The following is an 18,416-nucleotide window of genomic DNA, read 5'->3' as shown; positions in this document are numbered from 1 at the left end:
AAGGTAATTATCAAGTGAAAAATAGCTGCCGCACTGCTGTGAACCTGAATAATAACTCTCATAATTACTGATTTTGGGCCCATCTTTTAAAAAAATAATAGGGCTCTAAGTACTGAAGCATTTTATAGGAAATACATTCTGGTACAGTGTCTGGAAGTGTGGAGAACTATTAAGGATATAATTAGCAGTTTATTTACATAATCAGTCAAACACCGTTTATCATTTCTCTTATGGTCCTATTGAAGGGAAGCAAATAAGCATGAGAATGTTAAGTTATTTTGTGCAAGCAACCTTGAAAAAGTTGATTATTATCAATTTTTTAAAAGCTTGAAAGTTGAACTTTTCTAAATGCCCCCACTGAAAAATGAGTATGTGTAGCTGACTTGACCAAATGCTAGTAAAATTTCACATATATGACATGACAAACATTTCCAGAGGAAATTTTATGTGGACAAGTACATCTCTCAGGTAGCTAACTTTAATTTTTGGAATATTTTCAAAGCTTGCATTAATTTTGAAAACACAAGAAATAATCATTTTGCCTCAGAACCGTCTCAGATGGCTGATTTTTATCTGGAATACAAGAGTAACGTGGAAATACCATGTGTGTCTGTGAGGAAATAATCTCCCAAGCATGACTGACTGCACTAGGCTCATATTTAGATTCTGAAAGAACTCTTCTGTTTTTCCTTGTTCTCAGTGTCACAAACCCATTCTGATGTAGCAAATGATCCATTGTTCAAGGTAAAACAGAGACAAACAATCAAATTGCAAATAAGATTATTTAAAGGCAGGAATAAGTAAGACATAATACATTTTTAGGAAAGTTTGTAAACATAATGTAATGCCCTTATTTCTTTAGATAATATGAAGAATGGATTCTGATGTGTAAGTCCATCGCTGTCCTATGTCCCATAAAAAGGGAGTGGCTTTATTGCCATGCACCCAGGAGACCTTACTTTCTCCTTTTTCAGATCTTCAAAATGATTATTAGTGTCAGTCGTTGTCAAGTTCAAGTTCTCCTGACTTGTTGAAAAGTTAAACATACACATTATGAAGGCGGAGTTCCCATCAAAGAGTATATTAAAGAGAGCACCAACTGGGGAAGAACCAACTTCATAAAAATAAACAAGCACAGCATAATGGTTGTGTGAAGCTGATTCTTCTGGAATGAATAATAAAAGCAAAATAGATGAAGGCACCAAGTTCTGTAAGCTCCTGAATTCAAATACTCCAATATGACTACCTTGATTGAACAATAAATAATGAAACATACCCTGATGGGTAATTCTGTCATGGAGCCTCTACATTCTTAATGAAATCCATCTGAACATTGCTTAATGTAGTCGTAGAAGAATGCTAATTTAACCTGGCTTCAACAAATGCTTTATTTTACCCCATCTGCATAAATAAGGTGTGTTCCCAACTTGAAAACACAACATGAATGTGAAGATTAAGCCATACATTGGCTTGTCGGGGAGATTGCCGGGAATCACCTCACCGCACTAACTAAAATATCACACACCATTATTACACAAAAGAAATACTGCATGCATCTCAGCTTAACTCTCATTTTTCCAAATGCCTTTACATTAAAAAGGGTGCCAATGTTACATTTGGAAATACTGTCTGAAAATAAGGTGTTAAGCATTAGAAGGAACAGATTCATAAACAGAGGCAGAGGGAAAGAATATGAAAAGACATGGCCAAGATCTGTGAATAGTCAAGTCTTTGAAACAACAGCTCACTGGATCTTTAGCTCCTCAGAAGCGATAGATTTTGTTCATTCGTCTTCTTACCCCCAGGGCACAGAAAGGGGACACATAGAAAGTCCTTGAGGAAGGTTAAATACATAAATAGGTGTTTCCGCTGAAAGTACATCTAATAAGATCCATTCAAGAAGAAGATTCAAGTGCCTAGTTAACTATTACTGAGGACTACTTCTGTATGATGACATAATTGGACTTATTAGGAGGTTGGGAGACTAGCTGTGTGGTGAAATACTCTAGCAAGCCGTGGTTCAAAGCACCAAAGCAAAAAGAAAATGAGCCTTAGCGTTATATGTTGGGTAGATGTAATTTTAGTTTGGAGAGTTTAAAATGTGACTCTCAAGTCCTGGTTCTGTTTGTGGACAAATTTCAAGATTGCTCTGTGACTTTTCTCATACTCTGTGATACAAAACAGGCTGTGATAAATTGAGATTATGATGGTGGAAACTTATTAAAACATGGGAAAAAACATAAGTACAATAATATGCCTGCAGGCTAGATAATCAGACATCCCAGGACACATTGGTGCTGTTCACTAATACAACATCACTTATTCAGTCCACAAATACCTACTGAAAGCTTTATATTTGCCAGATATAAAGCAAATATAGGGCGCTTTCAGTCATGAGTTTAAGAACTAAGGATTTTAGAAAGTTAGAGAGAAGTCTTTGCCAGTTTCAATCTTTTTCCACTGGAAGCAGACTTGATCAGCACCCCTTGCTCCACACTCCATAATACATATTATATATTTTTTCATAAAAATTGTATATATTTAGGATGTACATTGTTTGTTATCCATACACATACTAAAATGATTACTACAGTCAAGCAAGTCAACATAGCCATCTCTTAATATAATTAACTTTTTGTTGTTGTTGTGAGAGCAGCTAGAATCTTACTCTCTTAGCGACTTTCTAATATACAATACAGCATTATTAGTTCTAGTCATTATGGTGTACATAAGATCTCTAGTGTATCATAGTACTTTGCTTGCCCTACTCTTGAAGTGTTGATGCTATTGCATCAGTTAATAGTTTATGGGCCTGTCTCTCTTGCGAAACTGTAAGCCCCTTTAGGGCAGACCACATATACCACACTCCTGTATGTATGCTACACTCCTGCCCAAATGCCTGGCATTGTTTACTGTGAAAGGCCAGCAATATAGACTTTGGACTTCAAGTCATGCAGACTTTGACCTGTACCTTCTGCTGAGGTGTTTTTTTCTTTAGGTGGAGCTCATGAGTACGCTTACTGGACATAAACAGAGGCAAGACTTTGGTGAATGCAAAGACCAGGTAAATCTCTTAGAGTATTTTTCATACAGTGTGTCGTGCTCACAGCCCATTATAGCTGCTCTGGAATTGCCAAGATTCCATAGTTGAGCATGAACTAAGATCCTTCAAATATTTACATATTTACCAAAGAAAACACAGGATGTCCAGTTCAATTTAAATTGCAGATAAACAGCAAATAATTTCGTAGTATAAGTATGCCCCACATATTGCATTCGTATACTTACATTTTATTTGGCCACCCTACCTTCAAGATGATGAGTAAGCTAGTGGTAAGGTGGGTCAGGTAAGGTGTTTCCCAACATTTTTTTTATAGTACAGAACAGTTACCTTCTCCAGTCCCCAGACAATAAGTGCCAGTAGCACCACCTGTCATTGTGACAATGAAAAAGTCTGCCACACTTTTCCTGTTACCCACTATGGGGTGGTGCCATTTTGGTTTGAAAACCATGGGGAAGAAATAGAAGTAGGAATATACTTCATAAAATCAAGAGTCAGGAAATGCATGTGCCAGGACTCCATGGATGTCACAGAGTCTCATAAACAGCAATAATATTCATTTTCTGGTTTCTTCCTCATTCAGACCTCCCAATGAAGCTCTTGAGGGCAGTCACAGAGCTGATTTGCTTAGCCTGTACATTTGGCAATTTTAACCCCATGAGAAAAGATCCAATGGTTACCATCCCAGATTTCATAACAGCTTGACTTATAATATATTAAGGGACAATACAAACATACCAAATCGGAAACATCAATTAGAAATGTGGTGATAATTATACCTCCAACTTGTACAGCACTTTAACTTTATTCGAAGCACTTTTGTGTCCATTATCTCATGTGATCATTAGTGTGGTATTTATTAGAGATGAGAGAATGGAATGTCTGCCCAGTCTATTGTTATGACCAATTTGCAACTTCTGATACTATCAATTTGAAACCACAAATGGGAAGAGATTCAGTCTCCTTTTTGTCTTTCAGAAATCTGTCCATTCGTCTATCAGTTGTGGGCTTTCTCTCAACATTTCTTTGTGACTGGTCCTAGATTTTCCATTAATGTCACAAGAATATTCTCTTTCTAAGCAACTTAGTTGATTATGTTAATTTAAGGTAAAAGTTTTAAATAAAATGAAATCAAAGCAAATTTTAAAATTTGTGATAAACTCCCTCCCTCCCAAGAACAGTCTGCCCCACAAAGACAATGTCTGACATGCAGCAAGAGCTCAGTGAGTTTTGAATGAACCAATCGATGAATGAGTGAAGGAACAAATGAACTGTGAATGAAAGTCTGCTCTAGTTCCAACTTAATTTTCTCCAAACCTCACTAGCCTAATGAAAATTGTTGTTGAAAAGGGTCACTCGTTAAAATCATAACATCCAGAAACCATTTAATACAACTCCATGCAGAGGAATGCATTGTCCAGAGTCATCCGAGACAATGACACTTATGCTATTATGCCACCAAGATGCCGTAGTCACCGGTAAGCATCCATTCCCTTAATTAACCATCAAGGACTGCTCTGAGGAAGTGCATTCTTTTCTCTAAGATAAATTTCTGAATGCAATCAAAATCAATTTCCTTTCATCTGATTCTCAGTAAACAAGATATAGAGCCCAAAGGTGACCAGAGAAGTTACCACTGGCACTTGGTAAATGTTCAACAGCTCCTTGCTCTCTGAGCAAAATGCGGGGAGTGAGTAGAAATGTCATCGTCTGTTGGGCAGATGTCATGATTATAATTGTTTGGGATTTATTTGTTTAAATCACCATCTTCCATTAATATCTGTATTTCTCACAATAGTCAATTCTTAGGGTCTTCATATAGAAAACAGACAGGTCTGATCTGGTTCTTCCCAAAGCCAGAGTTCTTCATTCTGTGGGCCAAATGACTAAATGAATAATGGGAACTATCCTCTATTTTAGTTCTATGTGGCTGTCATACCATAGGTTTAACCCATGCACTCATTCATTATGTATCCATTCATTCATTCATGCAGTAGGGATTTACCGTGTGCTTTCCATGGGTGGCACTAAGCTAAGGTTACATGTGCATCTCATTTAATCTCCACAAGTACCCTGTGATGTTGGCATCATTATTACTTTGATGTTACAGGTGGAAAAACTGAGGTTAAGGTAGTTCAAGCAATGTGTCTGACATCATATCACATGCCTAACATCATGCAGCTATGGTGGAGCAGAGGCTCAAAATGAATCTGTGAGGATCCAAAGTCTGTGAATTTTATCTCCATTCCCATGCGTGAAAAAAACAATGAATGAGGAATGTTTACAGACACAAGGTTACTTTATCGAGAACCTAATCTGCAGGGCCAGCTAACACATGCTTCTTGAGAAGGATCAGAATGTTCTAGCGCCGGCTGTAGAAAACTGTGCCTTTCCAGGTTTCAGGTGGACACCACAGAGGCCTTATTCCTCTACAGCAGAGGAAAAGACACTCACAGATTCTGGCCTTGAAATCCTCTTTCACCCTGGGCTATTGCTACAGTGTGTGCTCTTTGCATGTAACTTTTCAAAGTGGCCACATTCCTGCCACAGTAGTTATTAAGTGGGGTATAAAAATGCCTTATGTATATTATCAAGGAGTGATTTTTCCCAGAAACATATATTTAATCATGTAATATGATATTAGAGAGAGAGGAAAAAATAGGGAAAAATGCTTTCAGAAGTCCCATAGAGCAAGCACAATAAAAATACAACTGGGTGAGGTGAACCAATAAAAAGCAGGAGAAAAATAGTAACTAGAGATAGTGAAGCTACTTGGGCCTTGTAGAATTTCTCTACCTTGGGGAAACATGTCCAAATACACAACACATAAAAACACATATTACAAGACAAAATTGAAGAACTTAGTCAATATTGCAAAGCTTTCAGAGCTTTCAGAGAAAAGAGGAAGTAGGAGAAGAAAATGTAAAAGAGAAACAAGAAGCATAGAAATGGCTCCACAGAGGGGCCAATTTGTGGTTCTTCAAACTATCTAACGAGACTTGGTGACTGAGGGAATTAAAGGCACTAAGTGATGACCTTTCTTAAAACAACTTTCTTTTCTTGTAGAGTGAAATGTCCCCACAGCAGCCATAGAATGGCCGTGAACGTGTGTGGTCCTGTTGGAAAACCTCATTTCAGACAGAATATGGAGGTCAAGATGAAATAACAAGTGCATGACAGACAATTACTGAGACCCCCCCAGCCCCAAATCACAAACAGTGGTTCACAAAAATTTTATCTGAATTGTCCTGGTTCTCAATCTAGAGGAAGCGATATGCTCATTGGAATCCAATCAAATAAGAATGACAGTTAATATGTATGGAACATTTCCCAGGGGCAGGACGCACTGCTAAGAACTTTACATGCATCAGCCCACTAAACCCTCACTTTTTAGATGAAGCCACTGACGCTTCGAAAGTGATTTACCCCCAAATCATACAGGTAGTAAAAGATAGAGCTGGCTTGGAACCCAGGTATCAGACCCACAGCCCCTTCTCTAAGAGGCAGGCCAAGAGAAAGTGCTCTGAAACAAGATGACAGTTTAGTAGCTACATCATTTCCCCACCTAACTTCCAAAGCAATGCCCACCTAGACAGAGTTTAACCAAGTGTTCTGGAATCTCTAGCCCCTAAAGGACAGAGCCCCACAGATACTTAATCACTCTTCCCCTCCCTATTCCCTCCTCCTGCTCACCACTTACCAGAAGTGAGAGTGGGTTTCTGAAGTTGAACACTAGGAGGATAATAGCCTCATCTCCTGCATTTCAGCAGGAGACCACCTGTACTCCCACCTGGCCAGGGAGCCTTTGCATCAAGCTCTACACATGGTGCACTTGTTAAGTACCTGCTCACTGGGAAGCTGCTTCAATGCACAGAAACAGGTGAGGCCAAGACCGTGTCTTGCTATCAATAATTATAAATACTGGAGACAATGTGCTTCAGATGGTGCTAGGCTCTTTGATTATGCCATCTCATTTAATTTTCACAAGCCATTGATGGTAGTACTATATACATATTGAACATAAGAAGATGGAGGCTTTGTTTATCAATCAAATCATGGATTAAAGCCCAAAAATGTTTGCATTTACCCCTCTTGCCCTTTCTCCTACACCCTGCAGCCTCTCAGCACCCCCACTGGCTGCAGATCTTAGGAGATCTTTCTCCATGTTTCTCTTCGAGCAAGGAAATGTTTCCTGAAAGAGATGTGAACCATGTATTTCCTAGGAATGAGGCCAGTGTGAACCTGGACATGGGATGGGTCTGCTAAGGGGCCACCAGTATCAAGTTACCCAAATGGTTGTGACCACCATGAGGAAAGAATTGTGTGGGTTACAGTTCTGCCATATGCCTAAAAGGAGTTAAGAGAAATTAATATTTTGCTTAAAACTAATAGTGAGTGATGAACCTAAGAATGTTCACTTTCATATTAGATGGGGAAGGAAATAGTAACACGCCATGCTGGGCTTAGAATTGCAAAGCAGATATGCAGAGGGCTTTGAGGACCCTAATCCCTGACCATTTTGAAAAAAGGCACAACAGTCATGTGAGACCCCTACTTCTGTTACCAGAAATGTTTGTGTTGATGAAATCATTTCTTTTCTCCTGGCTAAGGCACCATGTAGGGATAGGATGTGTGTGTGTGTGTGTGTGTGTGTGTGTGTGTAAGATAATGGGTGGGTGGACTGACTTTGGAGTCAACAGACCCGAGGCTCTGTGACTCACCAGCTGGGCATCCACCTAACCTCTCTGGACCAAGTTTCCATTTTCAGAAAAGACCCTTTTTGGCTCCACCAGTGGTCTTGATTCTACTGACCTGCTGACAGGGAGTTGCCTACCCAGACCCTCCTTCCTCCCTGAGAGTCCACCTTATCCAAGGGGAGAGCTTCCTGTTTGGAATTACCAACTTCTCCAGTTGCCAGAGGAACACCTTTCTGATGCTCTCCAAGGCAGGGGCAGGCAAGTGGCCTTAGGGACGCACAGCCCAATGTCCAGTCGGGCTAATCCTAATGCAGGATAGACCTGATAAGAGTCCAGAAACCAAGTGCATCCTGCACCTCTCCACACCAACCACACCTGTCCCATAAGAAAACATCAGTGACTTCCACCTGCCGAATCATATCCCACCTGGGGGATTCCTCCCCGATCAGGGGAGTAAAGGGTTTGGGGACTTGGGGTGGGTGGAACAACAGTATCAGTGGAGAGGAGCTCTCTGCTTTCTGAAAGGAAAGAGCAATGGATCGCCTAGAGCATCATTATTTCCTGAATTATTATATTGCTGGGACTTTTGTTCCTACTAAAGAAGATCTGATGATATCCTAGGGTTTATTTCAAAATGTCATCAGGGCACTGTGGGTCAGGTTCTTACAGTTTAAAAAAATCCAAAGATCTTGGTAAAGGATTGTTTTGCCAACATTCTGCTTGGTGATATAAGCTTTTCCCCAAACATCTATTCATTTACTCACTCATTTATCCCATCATTCAACAAATATCTATTGAGCACCTATTATGGGTGAGTTCTTTTTTAATCAGAGAATTGAGCAATTAACAAAACAAAGCCTCCATCCGCATGGAAATAATATTCTAATAAGGGACAGCAGATAACAAAAAAATAAGCAAACATCTATCACAGGATTTACAGCCACCTAGAGACAGGGTATCCTAGAACCAGAAGGGCCCTTTAAAGACAAGAGATGGAGAAGGAAAAGGAAAAGTTTTTTCTAGTAAGCTAAAAAAGCCTCATCTAGATTATTTCCTGTTACCCAGCGTGTGTGTAATTGGGGAATGTTTTTTACAAATACAAATGTCATAGCCAAGTCTTATTTTCCTCCTCAGAAATACAAAGCTTGCAGCTCCCTGGGAGGCAAGAGGGAGAGCTGGAGCTTCCAGCCTGGGGACAGCCAGGCGCTGCCCAGCCTGGCACAGCAGGCCCGCACCGCGAATGGGTTAAGGTGGCAGCGCCCAAGCTCGGAGCGCTGCATAAACAGTGCGTCCTAAGCAAGCGTCTCTTCCCCGTCTCGTCTCCCAGTCTTGGGCTGTCAATCAGCTGTCACCGGGCCCCACATCAGCGGCGTGTGCACATCACCACGCTGTCAGCAAGGCAGCTGACGAGTCTCGGCTCCAGGCAGTCAATCATCTTTGTTTCTCTTTTCGACTCGGGAAATATTTTGGCTCAGAGAAACAAAGAAACCTGAGCAGCAATGGCTCATAGTCAGGCATTTACTCCCATACATAGAGATGAGATCTTAACAGGAGCTGATCGTGCTCAGCCCGAAACAATGTTGGGGTGGGGGACAGACAGAGGGAAGAGCAAGAATCTGGTTTATTAGTACACACTTCAAAACTATAATTCTGGTTCCTGGAGCAGACCCTGATGGATTCCCTAACCGACAAAGGACGGGAACATAAAACAATGATAACTTGGAGTTATCAGAGCTTATGCCTCAGAAAAAAATAAGGCATTTCAGAGGATGGATGACGGCTTGGTTAGAAATTATTCACCATTGATCAGGCAGCCTTTTGGGAAGGGAGTAATTGTTGGACCGCTGAGTTCATTTATCTCCCAGGGACTTCGGAAACACCTCTCTAGAGCAGGAGGCTGCTTGCGGACACCCACACACGGGGAAGCAAATTAACCCAGCAGGCCCCCCGTGAAGTGGGCTTACAGTGCTTGCAACAGGAGTCATTCTGCTGGATGTGAAGGCACTATCTGCCCCTCATGCAAAATATTGATTGGAAGTGTCCCACACCCTTAAAAGCCCACAATACACAAATCTAAAGAGATGCTTCTGGCAGCGAGTTTCACCTGGGTAGCAAGTTCGAGCTCTCCCCTATTTGCCACTATTGCAAAAATCACCAGATGCATATATTAGCATAATTAATCAACTAATTATGCAATAGAGCCAAACGGTACTAAGTTGTCTAAAGTCCCCCAAAATTAAAAAAAAAAAAAATGTTGTTCCCTAGTGACTTTGAAATAGATTTAGCAACAATCAGAGCTTTTAATTATGTTTATCAAGAACCCTACTACCTATCACTTGCCAGATGCTCTGGATTGACTCGTTCATGCTGCGGCTGATTCTGTCGTCATCTCAGTGTTTGTGACAATGGGGATGGTTTCCCCTCTGATGGATCCTTTTATATGTGCAACGCTGATTTCTGCAAACACATCTCTCTCTCTGATCTAACCGGACATTAATTGCTTTTGTGCTGATGTATCTATGTCTCTTGGTCTGGTAGCACAACTAGCTAATCTGATTTCTGACAAGTTGGCTGAACCTAATCAGGACAGATCAGCTGTTACCCAAGGTGCCACAGGCTGTAATTTGAGGATCTTTACAGAGTTATCACTCGCTGGAAAGACAAGGAACTATAATTCTGCCAACACTAATCCCAAATTCTATGTACAACGCAGCTGTGGGCTTCCCCCTCCCCAAGAGAAGCTAGCACTTGTCAAATAAATACCTGAGATAATTGATAAGAGGGAATTAGACGGATGTGGCTGATACAGTCACGGAATTTTTTTTTTAAAGAACCTTCAGAAGCAGAACGTTGGGTGTCAAGCGTGAGCCGTCAAGGACAAAAGAGGGTGGCAGAGAAGAGATGCATGGAAACTTTCCATCATTCAGCTTCCACTTATCACTGGGTGACTTGGTTCATATTTGCCTCGCTCTCTACACAGGCAAGTACCCAAACATGCTAAGCCTCGAAGGAAATCTCTCAGCGCCGACTCGGGCTGCCACCCGGTGACAATGCCTTGATGGCAAGCAAGAACACTGTCAGGAGTGGAGGTATTATTGTCAGGCTGTCAGCTCTGCGCTATTCTCTGAAGCCCCCTGTGGTTTTCTTACTGGCGCAAAGAGAGGGAATATTAGAAAAATAAACTTCTTTCTTACTGTATCGCTTTGGTCCATCTTCCAAACAAAATGAAAGGGTTAAGGTGGCGTCATCTTCAAAAAATTCAGTGGCAAACGCGTCCCACCAGAGGTTGTCACTGTCCTGCAAAGAGACAGATCATTTATTTAACAGGAGAGCAGGGAAAACGTCTCAAAGAGGAAAGGAAAGAGGAAGAGAACGACAAACCCGGTGGCCACTTGCTCGTTACTTAGCACATGTGTGTGGGTGTTCTAGGAAAGGCTGGGTGGCCTGTGGTCACTCTCCAAATTAATTGCCTCAAACGGGGACTGAATTCCAATTCAATAAGTGAGCTTAAACAAACCGAATGAAAATTAATTCTCAGGGACATATTTGGGAAGATTTGATAATCTTGCTATGGAACACAGTATGATATTTTTTGACAAAAGGGTTTGCATTTAATGTAAAATACATTCAACTTCTCTCTCTCTCTCTCTCCCTGTCTCTCTCTCTCTCTCCTCTTTTAAAAGTCCATTTTTATAAATAGAAACCACAATATAAGAACCGGGTTGAAGACAGTATTTTTTTTTTTTTTAATAATCAAAAGGAATGTTGCTAGTTCTACTCTATGCAAACATCCCTATAAAAGATATAGGTAATGAGAACTCTTGTTCTATTTTACAAGTATGAGGTGTTGCCAGATAAAACATAAAATAAATAAAAAATACTTCAGGTTTTGCTACATCGGTATACAGATAGATAGATGAGTTTATGCATAAGCAACCGTCACATGCATGTGGATTGTTCTTGAGGATTGTTTTACAATGATAGACACCCCTTGGCCTGTTATTAAAACAATTATTAAAAATAGAGCAGTTCAGCAGAGCACAAGTCATCGGCATGAACTCTGTTTGTCTTGGGTTGAGTGTTTCTCTTGCTTATCCAGAAAACACTTTGGAATTGGCCCCATTTAAGGCGGTTAGGATCATTGCTAATCCCCAAGAGGAGAAGGGGGCCTCCTATAGCAGTAAATTCGGAAGGTTACACAGAGTGTCATACTTAAAGGAGGATGCATCCATGGCCTCATCCTCTGCATAGGGCCCGATTTACCCCCAAAGTCTTAAGCGCAATTTTTTTCTAGAGAATTGTCGGTTTGTGCCAGATTTTAGGACAAGATGCTTCCCAGCTGCCTGTCAGATGGGAGTGGGGACAGATGGGGAATTGCCGCTCCCAACTCTATAGTCCCCACCGCTGGGCCCTGGCGGAGATACTGCAAGCCTCTCTTCTTCCCATTAAGTTGTTCTGCTTATGACAACATTAAGTTGTTGTCACTGGCAGGGCTCAGGAATGAGCCTTCAGTCCCAGCAAGAATAATTAAGGAGCCATGGAAGATTGATGCCGTCCTCCCCTTCAGAAAAGAAGCTCAGACAAATGAATTTTTGTTTCTCTCTATCTCTGGCTTCCTCCCAATCACCACACGAAAAGCTAATCCTTTTCCCAGTAAAACAGGGTAGATATAAAACCACCCACACACAATGCATGAATCCACATACCAACTATCCCCCTTTTCTCCTTTCAAAAACAAATATGTATTGAGCACTTAGCTATGTGCAGGCCCTCAGAATACACAAGTGAATGAGAGATTGGTCCCTACCCTCAAAGGGCTCAGAACCCACTAGCAGAAGACAACCACATGAGCAGCCAACAGGCAGCCTCCCTCCACATCTGAGAGCACAGTCTGCATCTCGATGCTCTGGAAGCTGGTGGAGCTTTTAGAAAACTCAGTGGACTTGGAAGTAGAGGAATCAGCTGGGGAAAGAACCCTTGTGTGGGAGACTGGATACATGGGTTTATTTGACTTCAAATTGCTACACAGATGGAAAAAGAGTTATAATTAACATTTACTGTTTACCATTTACCAAGCACTAGTCTAACTGTGTCTTTTTTCCAACTTAAACCACACTACTAACCTGTTTTGTGTGTGTGTGCATGTGTGTGTGGTTTTCTCTGCAATACAAGTTGCTTCTGTGCAGGGGCTTTGTTTTGCTGGCTACTCTATCTCCTAGCCCTAAGAACGATGTCTAGCCCACGATATTACTCAATAAATACAGTTCAATGAGTGAACGAAGTTGCTCATATTGTTATCTCTACTTTGAAACTGCAAGCGTAACTGATAAATGTAACTTACCATTTACCAGTGGGAAATGTACACTCAGCCAATAGATGGTGGAGGTGGGATTTAAACTCAGATTGTCAGACATCCCAAACGTGCCCAATCTCTGCTCTGTAGAGGCAATCTTTGGGAAGCAGGGGTTAGGACTCAGAAAGAAGGGAGGAAGAGCCAAAAGGGAATATCTTGTCTCAGATTGGTTTCTTCTTTGAGCTCCTTGCTTTGTTGCCAGAACTCACACCCAGGAGAACGCCGGGCACGGCCATAGTACAGCCAGTCGTACCACATCACTGGCAGAATTAGCCCTGTGGCCAACGCTGCCTCTTCGTGCAACTTATTTTACCTCCCTGAGCCTGTTTCCTTACTTGGAAGTTGAAGATGATGATAACAATAATAGCTGTCTGGTAGGGTAGAAATGAGGATTAAATAAATTAGTGAGTGTAAGGTGCCCAGGAAAGTACCCAGAACACAGGGAAGGTCAATAAAATGCCCTTTTCCTGTCTCTGTGTGCCATCTTTAATATCATTTCTAGAGCAGGAGACATTCACATTATAAAGAACTGCATAGAAAATGAACTTTATAAAACAGTCTGTTTATAAATCAAGTGCTTTTCCCTGTTACTTCAACTGTTTGCAACTCATTTACCTGGCAACGGCATCTGTCTACAACACAGTTAAAAATCTGAATGGGAATTTATAAAGTCTCTTTTGCTTTGCTCATTATTCAGAGGTCCAGCGACTGGATCAGGAGCTCCACATCTGTTTTCTGATATAATCTCACTCTTGGTCTCTGGCACTTCTGCTAGAAAATGGACAGCAAATGGCAAAAAGCCAAGGGAAATACAGGCTGATCTGAGGTCATTGGGTGAAAAGAAAGTACTCAAGCTAAAATGAGATTCGAGAATTGTCTATGAGCAGCATCCCAGGTTCTACGGAGCCTAGATAAGTGACTTTTGGCAGAAGCTGAAAGAGGCATAAGGATCCGAGAAGGGGAGATGTCATTTGATTCAAACTAACCGCAATAGAACATGGGATGAGTCAACATCTCATGAAATTTCAGGATACATTTGCTAGGAGAATGAGCATATTGGGTAACTACACATACAAAAAGAATAATTGGCTTTGGTCACACTCTTGAAAGAATATCACAAAAATAAAAATGTAATATTTAAGTTGATAGTACTAGGCACATAATAATAGGTAGGTATCCTTTGGACTAATAGAATAAATGAATGAGTGGATGGATGGGTGAATGAATGAATGAATGAAATTCTTTTTTTAAAATTGAAATACTTATTTTATTTTATTTTTTTATTTCAGCATATTATGGGGGTACAAAAGTTTAGGTTATGTATATTGCCCTTGCTCCCCCCTTCCCCCCCGGAGTCAGAGCTTCAAGTGTGTCCATCCCCTAGATGGTGCACATCGCACTCATTATGTATGTATACACCCGTCCCCTCCCCCACCCACATCTGCCAGACACCCAATTAATGTTATTCCTGAATGTTCTCTTAGGTGATGATCAGTGAAACCAATTTGATGGTGAGTACATGTGGTGCTTATTTTTCCATTCTTGGGATACTTCACTTAGTAGAATGGGTTCCAACTCTATCCAGGAGAACGTAAGAGATTCTATGTCACCATTATTTCTTATAGCTGAGTAATACTCCATGGTATACATATACCACATTTTATTAATCCACTCATGGATTGATGGGCACTTGGGTTGTTTCCACATCTTTGCAATTGTGAATTTTGCTGCTATAAACATTCGGGTGCAGATGTCTTTTTTATAGAATGTCTTTTGTTCTTTTAAGTAGATGCCCAATAATGGGATTGCTGGATCAAATGGTAGGTCCACTTGTATCTGTTTAAGGTATCTTTGTATTGCTTTCCACAGAGGTTGCACTCTGTGGAACCTCTAGTTTGCAGTCCCACCAGCAGTGTATGAGTGTTCCTATCTCTCCGCATCCATGCCAACATGTATTGTTTTGGGACTTTTCGATAAAGGCCATTCTCACTGGAGATAAGTGATATCTCATTATGGTTTTGATTTGCATTTCCTTGATGATTAGAGATGTTGAGCATTTTTTCATATGTTTGTTGGCCATAAATGAAATTCTTTATTGTACCATCATGAACCCAACTGAAGGAAGTCACTGTACAAAGTTGTCCAGAGATCTTGATTGTGGACCTAACTTTGTCTCTTAGTTAATATTCTTTAACTGGCACAAAAATTCTTTGCTTTATATATTTAAATTATAATTGTCAAACTTCCCCCACCACACACACACTCATATATAAAGCTTTTGAATTAGTACTTAGTTACAAGAGGACAAATGTTTATGTAGAACAGGAAATAAAAGGAGTAGAGCTTTAAGAAAAAATTATTAAATAGTAAACACCAGTCTTATGTTGGCTGCATATGAAGGAAGCTGATTATTGAAAGAGCACACTTTGGGGGCCCCTTGGTCAATGATAGCCCCATAACCCAGTATTTTCTGAGTGCCTTACATGTACTCAACCACTTTATATTCACAACTGCTCTAATTGCTACCAAGGGGCACAGCAGACAGCCTTATAAAGAATTTATGTTCTTAACCTCTATGCTACACTGACTTGAACATATGTACTCTGCCTCCTAGTAGCTGAGTGCCCTTAGTTAAGTCACCTAATTTCTTTGCATCTGTTTGCTCATTTGGTTGGGAATAATAATCTCAGTGGACTTGAGGACCAGCACATAGTAGCTGTTCAATACATGTCATGGTTATTCATTATTATCTCACTTGACCCTCAAGATACTCACAAATAAAGAATCTGAATTTCCAAAAAGTTAAGCTTACCCAGTAAAGATGAGAGGGCAAAGACATGGCAAAGCTAAAGTTCACATACAAGTCTGCCTAACTCCAATCCATGCTTTCTTCCAAATAATAATTCCTCTTAAAAAGTGATTTTCCATCTTAGTTTGAAAATCAAAATGGTTCACAAGAATTAGAAGAAGAAGTCAGCATTGGCTAGAGGAAATTCTGCCTGAGGAAATGTCTTCTTCCAACCTTTTTGAAGTTTGCACACTTTTCTCACCTTCACGTGGTTTTCCTGATAATAAAGCTCTTTTGTGAATACCTCTTACTTCCATTCTGCCGCCTGAGATATAGTTCCTTGGATAAGTTAAGCAATTTTGTAGAAGAAATTTGCATAATACAGAGGCTGGGAGTTCAGGGAGTGGCTGAGATGCGACCAAGGAAGAGCTCTACTGATCTGAATAAGAAATCCCCTGCAGAAGACCTAATAAGCCTGACTGGTAGAAACTCAGTGCTTAGCCACACAGCTGTCTCATGAATCGTGGACAACAATAAAAAGTCAGTCCCTCCATTTTCCAACTGGTCATTGTCAGTCATCTAGAATACCATGTGCCATGCAACATAGAGGATGCCAACACTCTGCCTGGCCACGTATGAGGAAAAGAAAGGGACCAAGGACACAGAAAATGAAATTTTATGTACAGGCTAGTAGTGTCCTCTCTTGACTGTAAATTTAGTGCCAACATCATTGGAGAAATAGAAGAACCACGAAATGCCCAGTTCTCTCTTGGGTTCAGACAACGTGGCCAAGTTCAGCAAGATGGCCAGCAATAAGCAAGGGGCTCAAAGAAGAAACTAATCTGAGACAAAATATTCTCTTTTGGCTCTTCCTCCCTTCTTTCTGAGTCCAAACCCCTGCTTCCCAAAGGTTGCCTCTACAGAGCAGAGGTTGGGCAGGTTCGGGATGTCTGACAGTCTGAGTTTAAATCCCACCTCCACCATTTATTGGCTGAGTGTACATTTCCCACTGGTAAGTGGTAAGTCAATGAGTCAAATTCCTGAGGCTGTTTTGAAGCAAGGATTCCAAAGAGAAGCTCACTAAGTCTGGTTTCTCCTAAAGTTTGGAGGGGGGAGTAGGGTGCAGCGGACCACTCTCACTTCACACAGGTGATCATCAAAAGTCAAACTAATTTGGAGATTAACCAAGAAGTGCATTGAGACAGCCAATTAGGTCAAGATCGACCTTCTGGGATTTCCAAGTAAGGTTATGGTACCTGGCCTTAAAACACAACCATAAGCCTGAGATCTTGTTCCCAGGTATGTGGGGTGGGCATGTATTAATACATCTATTACTGGCGAATATAAGAGATATAACACTTGGTGTCTATGTCCTACAAGATTCTATCCAGGGAAAACCCATTTCTTTCCACACCAGAAAGGGACTAGCATAGCCAGGAGCCCTGGAGTTGGCCTCCAGCTCTGCCTGTGTGTAGCTAAGGACCTCAGCGACTCCCCTATCAGGGCCAAGGGCTCCCTGCTAACTGTTTGCTGCCTCCCTGACTTTACATACATCTTTCTATTGGACTGGCATGTCCAGCAAATGCCAAGTCCCAGTTCATGGACCCCTCTTTCACTGTCTCCTGTGCTAGGAAAGCTTGACAACTGTGCCCCCATTAGAGTATGTGTGAAATTATAATTGAACTACAACTTTGTAACATGCATTTATCTAAAGTTCTGACTGCTGCAGCAGATTGAGTTACTTAACTATAGGGACTGGGCATTATGTATCTATTCACCCTCAGCAGAATTCTCAACTAGGAATTAGCACCCAGTAAAGTTGTAGAAAAATGGAATGAACAGATGGAGAGACCCCACCTGCACAGTAAGATTCTTCCTCTAATACTGTAGGAATCTTAACAGTGTAAGCTCGGGAGCGAGGGGCCGGGACAGTGTTCAGACGAAGCCTTCCTACTGCCAAGTCACTGATGTCTCACTTCCCATCAGTGGGATGCCCCAGATGTGCATGTCAGAGGTTCACACTGAGGCAGAAATTTTTAAAAATTATCTCACACCTACACTGCCATTCTATGGAGCCATCTTTTGGGTATTGTCCTTTTCAAGAACGTTGGTTAAAATTCTTATAGCACGGGAATACACGTTACTGATTGTCATTAAATAAACCAGATTTTAATTTATTAATTTTTAAAAAGAGGGAACAGATGACAATACAATGAAGATACATGGGCTCATTACCCAGAATTAATAATTATTAAAATATCATATTTTCCTTCTTTAAAGCAATTAAAAAGCATAAATAAAAATAAATGACCTAGGTCCCCATATCCTACTCTATTTTTCTCTCACTTCCCCAAGACCCTCATAAACAACTGTCTCGTGAAAATCATATGGGTCTTCCTAGCCCATCTTTTATGTGTATGCATACATAATTCCCATCACATACAGTGCTATTTCGTTTTTAATATTTTATTTAAATGGCATTATGTTCCCTTTCTTAAACGTGATTTTTTTAAATTC

The 18,416-nt window shown here is 40.8% G+C and overlaps 1 protein-coding gene across 7 annotated transcripts in view; it reads right to left on the bottom strand.

The window, feature by feature from the left end:
- Positions 1–18,416, bottom strand: part of LDB2 (LIM domain binding 2) — a 360,760-nt gene that overhangs the window by 216,857 nt on the left and 125,487 nt on the right. For all 7 annotated transcript variants that reach the window (XM_069493819.1, XM_069493821.1, XM_069493815.1 and 4 more), the window contains exon 2: positions 10,953–11,055. In XM_069493819.1, the coding sequence (XP_069349920.1) occupies positions 10,953–11,055 (103 nt within the window). The remainder of the gene's footprint in view (positions 1–10,952; positions 11,056–18,416) is intronic.

This window comes from Eulemur rufifrons, chromosome 19 (genome assembly GCF_041146395.1).
Source record: "Eulemur rufifrons isolate Redbay chromosome 19, OSU_ERuf_1, whole genome shotgun sequence".
Taxonomy (NCBI): domain Eukaryota; kingdom Metazoa; phylum Chordata; class Mammalia; order Primates; family Lemuridae; genus Eulemur; species Eulemur rufifrons.
Note: the sequence above shows the minus strand (reverse complement) of the source record. Positions and strands in the feature narration are given on the sequence as shown.